Source organism: Nicotiana tomentosiformis, chromosome 4 (assembly GCF_000390325.3).
Source record: "Nicotiana tomentosiformis chromosome 4, ASM39032v3, whole genome shotgun sequence".
Taxonomy (NCBI): Eukaryota; Viridiplantae; Streptophyta; class Magnoliopsida; order Solanales; family Solanaceae; genus Nicotiana; species Nicotiana tomentosiformis.
Genome location: NC_090815.1, coordinates 84071709 through 84080675, shown reverse-complemented (window position 1 = coordinate 84080675; position 8967 = coordinate 84071709). Strand labels below are relative to the sequence as shown.

The window sequence follows — 8967 nt, the reverse complement described above, 5'->3', positions numbered from 1 at the left end:
TCATGAGCTGAGGCAGAAAAAAAAAAGACAAAACATGTGAGGAAATTTAACATGATAGTAACCCCCACCTACAGGGCAAAGGGAAAGCTAATAAAAATTTGCCATCTTAGAACAAGAAAAGGCTGATGATTTTTAAAGCAAAGTTGCAGCTAGTCAAGTATTAGTAGGCAAGAGCAAACAAAAATTCATTAGCTTTTGATGAGAAATTCAGGGAAACTATTACTATAATTTTCAATTTGACAAGAGTTTTATACATATACACTTGAAAAATAAGAGCCAGTTCTTGATTTCTTATTGAGAAGAGAACTAAACCCTTCTCCCACAAAACTTACACATCAAAATATTATCTAGTTTTGACTAAAAGGGGGAGGAGGAGGGCACACCGATAACAACCTCTCATCCAAAACCCGCCAAATAACCAGCCCTCTAGTTGAAGACGGTGAGTAAAAATGAAGAGACAATATACACAAGAATCATAAACGGGACGAGTACTTGATCTCCAGAAGAAATTTGGTTAGTCGAAGCTTGATGAGCGGCTCCACCTCCCTCGCAAATAGTCCTCTAACGAAACATTATGCTCAATGCTGCTTAGTGATAGAGAATCCTCTTCAACACCGAGCAATGCAAGGTTAAGGTGTGACCGCAGATTAGACTGTGAAAAAGTGTCATCTTCCAACATATCGGCCCCTTCTATGGCATTTATCGGTAGCCTTGTGTCAGATCCTTCTAAACCATTGACTTGTAACCTTGCCCAATTGGTTGTTTCAGCATCACCTTTGAGCAGCTTCGAAACCTACAAATACCAGGAGCGTAAACACTAGAGACTTCTATATCTAGCCAAGGACAAGGCGAAGAAACAAAACACACAAATATTGTAGCACGTGGAAAATCCTAAAGAGGAAAGAACCATGGTCCTCAAGTATAAAATAAATTTTCAAGAATCTTGAACTCAGTGCTAATCATAAGAATAATTGACAAAGAACAGGAAAGTCAAACAACATTGCATCATGATAAGTGCCACAACTCTAACGCTTCGCACTTGATTATCGCTCATTTTGCTTAGAAGCTAAAAAGATTCGTCAAAGCATTATGTCCCTAAGATTTCTCCTAGTATTCGCCGGGCACAGAAACACCAGAATCAACAAGGGGATATGACTTACAATGCTCATTTGTGGTCGAGCTCGTGGAGCACGTCTGATACAAAGGGCAGCAGCTAGCACCATCCTTTCTGCTTGTTCACGATCGTAATCAGAACTCAACTGTGGGTCTAGTAATTGGGCATACTTCCCACAAGTCAGAATTGGCTTTGCCTGCAAAATTTGATACTTGATGTTGTAGATTATGATGCAAAACTGACTCAGTTACAAGCTGATTAAGCAGATGAGCACACAAGACATACCCAAATAACCAGGCTCTCTTGACCCTTCGGACAATTGTTACTTATCGGCTTTCTTCCTGAAAGAAGCTCAAGAAGTACTACTCCAAATGCATAGACATCAATCTTGTCATTAACCTTTCCATACATGAAATATTCGGGAGCCAAGTAACTGCAGTAAAACACAGTTTAACAGAACAATTCATTAGAGGAAAATACAACTACGTCACATATTTTCTATTCAATTTCTCTTTGAACAAGTTCACATGGTTCTACTTGATAAGAACTTCATGCGCAATGATTTTTTTTAAATCAAATAAATCCTGCAAAATCAATTATATATACTCTTTTACGAAACTTCTTGCTTGGTGTTTCTTTTGAAAGTGCCAGATGTATACACGACCTAAAGGACGAGGAAACAGCCATGTAACTAATCAACTTCATCTTCTCCTTTTGCCACTATAGGATTTAAGTGTAGGATTAGAAGCATAGAAGCGTCCAAGTACGATAAAAATATTGTCGCACAGAACTCGGCAGATGCAGAATATAGGACCAAAATTTGCAGAGCACAATCAGAAAAGAATGTCCTACGAGGACCTTGCCAAAAAAAAAAAAGAGAGAGAGAGACTGTCTATGAGGATAGAATATTGTGAGACCCCTCAAAATTATGAACTATTCATCAAACGCAGCATCCGAATTTATAATCTTCCCTTAACCCACTAAGCCCCAAGTAAATGATTTCCCTTCAAGTTTCTCTAAGTTTGAAGAGGACTAGAGAGCTAAAGAAGTTACGTACCCGAAAGTTCCAGCTACATCAGTGCATGTAATATGAGATGAGGTGGTTGTTGCCCATTTAGCAAGTCCAAAGTCAGAGAGCTGAAAAAGGAAAATGCCAATTAAACTACTAGCTAGATCAAATTAGCAATCTGAATCCCAAAGAAGACAGGAAACGAAGCAGCAAAAGGGTAAAAGAGCATCACCTGCGGCTCAAAATCATCAGAGAGTAGTATATTTGACGATTTTACATCACGGTGGATTACTGGTTGAGCCTCTCTGCCGTGAAGATATTCTAATGCCTCAGCAACACCAACGGCGACTTTGTATCTCTCTTTCCAACCAAACAGAAGTGAATCCTTTTTATTACCTAAATGAACAACTTCCCCAGTCAAAGATTGAAGACCTAAAATCTTCTATTTTTGTTCATAACTCTAATTTACTTCTAGACAATATTTTGCCTCTTAAAACACAACGTATAGGATAATATAGTAATAACTCTGACTGGAAAAGAGCCAAAAGTTTAGAAAATGTTATTAGCATACCATGTAAGTTCTCTTCAAGGCTTCCCCTTGATAGAAAATCATATACAAGGAGAAGGCGGTTGTCCTCAAAACAGAATCCAAAAAGGGAGATTATGTTTTTGTGACTCAAAGCAGTAATAATCTCAATCTCCAAAACAAACTCTCTCACTACATCTTCGGATTGTTTTAAGATCTTCACAGCAAGTTCCTTGCCATCAGGAAGGCAGCCTTTGAAAACCTGACTGCTTCCTCCTTTACCAATCATGTTCTCTGTATAATCATGAAAATAAATCTGAATCAACTATAAATATGCACAGTTGAAACCTCTTGCAAATCCAAAGCTGAAAAAATCAAAACCTGAGGAAAAGCTCAAGGTTGCCAAGAGAAGTTCCTGGAATTTAAACAATCTACAAGTTGCAGAGTACTTCTCATGAAGTCCCTCCAGTTCTCTTGGTAATGTTCGTGGTGATTCGTCTTGAGAAGATTTAGAGGACGTCGTCTCGTGATTGACAAGAACAATTGCGCCACTTTCTTCATCTAGTACAGGAGCTTGACTTTCATCATTATCACCCGAGTGTAGATCTTTCTTGGCTGCATCTTCAATACACAAAAGATGTCTACTCGGCAGACACAATGCCCACTGAACGACAGATAGTTTTCTTATTGACAAAGTGTCAGTAGCTTGTCGATTTGATAAGATGGCTCGTCGAAGCAGCGGCCAACCAGGCCTCGCTTCCGGGAAATCCTTTATCAGCAATGAAATTGAACTAGATCCTGACTCTTGCTTTTGCACTGGTACTATAGCCATTGAATTATCATCACTGTTACTGTCTGAAGACTCTTCATGTGTTTGGATGCAAGAATTATCAGGCAATGGACAGCCTGGCGAACAAACTGAACAGTTCTGTTTAAGGGGATTTTCTGTTGATGATACAGAAGCAGCTTTTAGTAATGCCTCGCCCAGAGTCTGATAACCATCTTGCCTGCGGGAAATTGTTGGATTCAGCCCGGTGCTGTCGTTTAATACTTTAGAGTTTTTAGTCAGTGACCGCTGAATTACACTAAGCAAACGATTCCCATGGTGATGCTCAAGTTCTACATACACAAGCAGCAAACAGAAAACATAGCAACTCAGTTATGATGAATTACGTATCTTGCTCAATGAACCGAAAAACAAATGCCAATGCCAACCTTTTGAACTGGCATACGCTGCTAACGACGCCTCCCTTTGAAAAACAACTTTTCCATTATTAACAGCCAATACTGAACAATCTTTCGGTAACTTTCTAGCGCAGTACTTTGCAACTGAAGCTGATGAACGGATTGTATGATGATTGGCAGTCCCGAGTATAACATCTGTTGCTAAGTACGCATTCGCCTCACGAACAATAATTTTTTGGATTGATGTACCTCTGCAGATCTTTAGCTTAAGATCCACCTGCATTGGCACCCTAAAAATTCAGACTTTTGCTCCGGCAAGACATCAACTAGATAAAGCATACTGGAAAAAAAATTATGCTAACTCATAATGAAGAAAAAGAACCAAAAAAGTTAATGCTTCAGTATTTCCATCCACCAACTATGTCATAATCCAATTCAACCCCACCAAAAAAGACAAAACTTGAAAATGGTTTTCAGTAATATAAAGTATATTCACTAGACAGAGAATACTCCAATTAAAATAAGCCAAAAAAACTCAATGTAACTTTCTTGGGCGAAATGATGAAAATTTTGAGAAAGTTACCTGCTTGAGATTACAGAAGCCTTCATAAACAGCAAGAACTGAGTCAAATGCTTTGACCAATGACAACAGTGACGATTTCCCATTACGATCCACAATTTCTGTACCAAAAAGAAAACCCCATTTCACCAATGAATAAAAAATTCTCACAGTCTAAATTTCACAGAAAGAATAAATAGAAAAGAAAAGTTTCTTTTTTCAAGTAGAAGCAAAAACATATCGGAAACAAATTTTGGGGCATAACGGTCTTCATTCTTCACTATTGTCAAGTTTCCATTTTATGAAAAGTAGTAAAAATTAATGATTCTCGCTTCCCAATTTCAAGTGGAAGAAACAACCAATAAAAAGGAGGAGAAAAAACAAACTTTTCCCCCTTAAAGCAGAAGGAAAATATTTCCCAAAACAAATTTAGAGAAATGATTTCGAAAATATTCCACTTCCAATTTTCAGGGAAGTAAAAAAAAGCTTACCTCAAACCCAATTTCAGCTCAAACAAACGAGATTTAAAGAAAAATTAAAAGCAAAGATAGGTGAAGAAAAAAAAACCAACTTTTTTCAATGTTTTTAACCAAGCTAAAAAAAAAAGCATTTCACTTTCCAAAACAATTTTAATAGAAAATGGTCCCAAAAGTCCAGTTTTAAAGCGGAAGAAACAAGAATTGGAGAGAATGAAAGTAAACAAGAGGGCAAAAAATGGCACCCCCAAAATAAAAAAGACAAAGAGAGAGTTGGAAATCAAGAAAAGTTTGTATTTTTTAATGTTGAGAAAAGGAAGAAGAAAGATACCATTATTGTTAAGAACATGAAGAGCAATGACAAGATCACCAGGTTGAGCAACTTTAACAAGAGCCCATGTTAACAGCTCTCTACTTGCTCCGTCCAGCTTCACTCCAACCACAACTGTCCTGTTACTGGAATAGCCACAGTCATCTTCAGAAAGAAGCTGTGTCATTTTTGTAAAAAATTCCGGCGAGTTGTTTTATTTTTTTGGCGCCGGCGGGGGATTTTATTTTTATGAGAGCTGAGGTTGAGGTTAAAGGAAAAGGGTGAAGTTCATATATATACTTATAAGAGAAGGGTATAAGAAGCCTAGTGTTTGGTTAAATTGGGAGTAGTTTGGTTTTCGAGGTCAGTACCAGAAATTTAGATGGGGAAACGAAAACAAACCAAATGGTGAAAGAGATGTATACAAGTGTGTTTTTAAGTTACAATGATGACCAGAGTCCCTCTTGTTTGGTCCACTTTTGGATGTTGTTTTATACCAACAAGCAAAACAACCCCATCACCCCAAATTAATTACGTAACTACTTATTACTATTACAATTATCATTTATCATTTATTTTGTTATAGCTAGGAACTAGAAATGTATTGGAAGAAATAGTATTCTGTTTTTTTTTACCTTTAAGCATCCTGTAGCCTGATCTTAGCCCGAGAACAAAAATCTTTTGATAAGGGCGGTTTACTTTATGAGTTAGGTTAATTAATGCAAATATGAATCAGTCGAGCTAGTAGATTAGAAAAAAAAATTGTGAACCTGAATTAGTCGCATTAGTGAATTTTGAATACCACAATCTTAAAAAAAAAAAAAAAAAAAGCAAATAAGATAACAAGGAATTTTAATAGAATTTGGTTCAGGAAAAACTATATGAGGCATAATACCATTCCGTTGCTTCTATGGAGTGAAAAATAAATTTTCTATTGAGCCGCACTATTACTATGTATGTAAGTAGTTATTACAAGGTACCTGTTGCAACCAAACACACTGGCGCAAGTATACGTGGTCGTCAAGTAATAGATTAGTGAGTAGAGTATCATTCCCACGAATATTTATGAGTAACTCTTGACTGATTCAAACTCAACAACTTATCGATTCAAGAGATTTATCACAAAATATGGAGTTGACTAATTTACTACCTAAGGAACTACCAAGCAATGAAATAACTAGAAATCAACCACAACACTTAAGCAATTTCGGTTTACAATCAGTAGGAGAGGATATTTCAAGGTCATAGGCTAGCTACCAATCATGTTGCATTCTTAGCTTAAAATGACTAATTAATTTATCTGGATCATTGATTGACAGGGTTGATATTGCTCATAAGAATCTGTCGAGTTCTTATTCGCCTATCCAAGCTAACTTAATACATATATATCTATGAAATTAAGATTAACAAGAATGCATTTACACTTCCTGTATTTCAATCAAGCAAGTCAATTAGGTATATGCCTATCCTAATTGCGAATTCATTCCCTGATGCCCAGGTTCAAGAACTTACTCTATTTAATTCTATATGAAATCTAAAATTCTCACTTTCGAGTTCAACTCTAGATTCGTAGATAGTATTTCACTGTTAGCTACTCAGCAAAATAATTAAAAATAGAATTAAATAAATAACCTAATATGATAAACTCAAACTCGTTAAATTAAACTTCAAACATCAACATTCATGTAGCACCCACGACCCCAGAATAATAGGGTTCTTAGCCACTCATGTTCATACAATCATCAAAAATAATGTTTCCAAACATACTTAATGAAAACTAGAAGAGGAATGGAAGAATTGATCAAATCCGTGCTCCCGGGTGTTTCGTACTTTTCTTTCTTTCCTAAAGTCACGTCCCTCCTTCAAAATAGGTTTTGGTTGGCTTTTATATGAGTAGGGTCAAAATAACCGAGTCCTAGTCGAATTAGGACGTGTTTGCATTTTGGGCGTCCAGGGCAGCGTGGGACGCTAGCCCTGATGCTCAAATTCTTCAAGCTTCTGTAAAGTGCGCCACAGGTAGCGCCTGTGGCCCTCAAATTTGCATTTTTGCCTTTTTTCCCATTTTCGCTCCAATTCACGCCATTTCGTCCCAAATTGCACCCGAATGATTCCTACACATAGAAATACCACAAATTAGTACAAATCATTATATTATGCATCTCAAATCTACGAGGCATGAGCAAAATGTGAGGCAATATACATCAAAATATGCATACATTAAGCCAAATATCAACACCCCACACTTAGACTCTTGTTCGTCCTCGAGCAATAGAACTATATTAACACCCCAAAAACGTACCTATTACTATAAAAGAGCACTTCACAATTAATTCAATCAAACACCCTACCTTTTGACTATGGTCGATATCGGCAATTAGGCATGAACACACGAATTTCACATTCTTCCCGTTTTTAAACTAGCCCAAGTATACACAATGCTATTCAACCAACTCAAGCAACCTCTCCACAACCACATTACCTCAAGAGACAACTCGTTACCACTAAGCATCCTCAACTCACGCACTCACCCAATAAAAGAAGTGTACAACATCACCAATCTGTCATGAGACCAAATGCCCTCACCACAACAAATAGTGAATATAAAAGTAGTCCATACATTCAAATATGTCATTAAACATAATTTAAGGACATCCCACAATTGAACAAGATTCACTCACTCTCACAAAGAATTCATGTGCCTCCCGTGGTCGTACCATAATCTTACCCATAGTGTACACCTCTACTAATCTAAGCTAGCTAAATCTAGGATCAATTAGGACTTTAAGGTTGTAATATAGGCTAAGGGATGGGTAGGATACATTTAGGAATAGTGACTAACCCTCCTAAGCACATTAATACACTACATTCACAAATCGAGCACATTTTCTTTTCAACCCATACACTTGTCATACACCATATATAACATATCCCTCTTTTCAATTAAGCACCTCTATGGTTTCACTAGCACGAGTAGAAGGATTAGGAGGTGTGTGTCTTTCTACATTATTTGAACTCTTATTTGCTCTTTCTTTTTTTTTCTTTTTTTTTTTCACATACTCTATACATTAAAGTTTATTGGTTAGTGACCTTCTTTCACAATTTTAGTGAACCTTAAGGGCCCTTCCATGGTTCCACTCGTAAGCCATTCCCCAATCTCTCACCTTACTTCTTTTAGCGACTAAGAGCCTTAGGAGGTAAAGGTTCAACAATCTCTAATTAAGAACAAAATAGGGGTACCGCTTCTAATGTGGGTACCAAGGAAACGGTCTATAGACTCAAAGGGACTAGCAACGGAAAAATTTTATTTGTGAGTGACAAGCACCTCTATGGTCAAGCAAGAAACGCCTACGTCATCTCCTAGACTAGCACAACTTAATGATTTCGCGTTGATTAACACAGGGGGCAAGTTCTAGACTACACAAGATAGCACAGAATATCAACAATCCTTACACACACATGGCACTTGACTCACTCAAGACGGTTCTGTGAGACTCTCAAGTCAAGCAAGCATATTTTTAAGCATTAATGCATTAGGTGGCATACAAGTCAACCACTGAGAAAAAGGCGTCAAAGAGTAGGCTACTTAATTTACTTGGGCATTACAATTCTCATTAGATATTGAGAAAGACAGAGCACATGCCATAACATAACGTGCCAACATCAAATATGTTAACAGGTACCTCAGAGCACCTCAGTTTTCTCCATATCCTACTCTTAAAAAGAATAAAAAAAATAACATAAACCAAAACACCCGGTTCGAGCTACACCCTTGGAAAAGAATCGGCGTC

The 8967-nt window shown here is 37.2% G+C and overlaps 1 protein-coding gene across 1 annotated transcript; it reads right to left on the bottom strand.

Annotated features, from left to right (window-relative positions):
- Positions 1-206: 206 nt before the first annotated feature.
- Positions 207-5483, bottom strand: LOC104086149 (protein kinase STUNTED). Its single transcript, XM_009590341.4, is given in 11 exon segments — positions 207-549; positions 551-793; positions 1161-1310; positions 1400-1547; positions 2172-2251; positions 2356-2519; positions 2695-2943; positions 3031-3768; positions 3865-4111; positions 4418-4515; positions 5201-5483. Coding segments are annotated over 11 exon segments (2406 nt in total). The 5' UTR covers positions 5367-5483; the 3' UTR covers positions 207-426.
- Positions 5484-8967: the final 3484 nt, after the last annotated feature.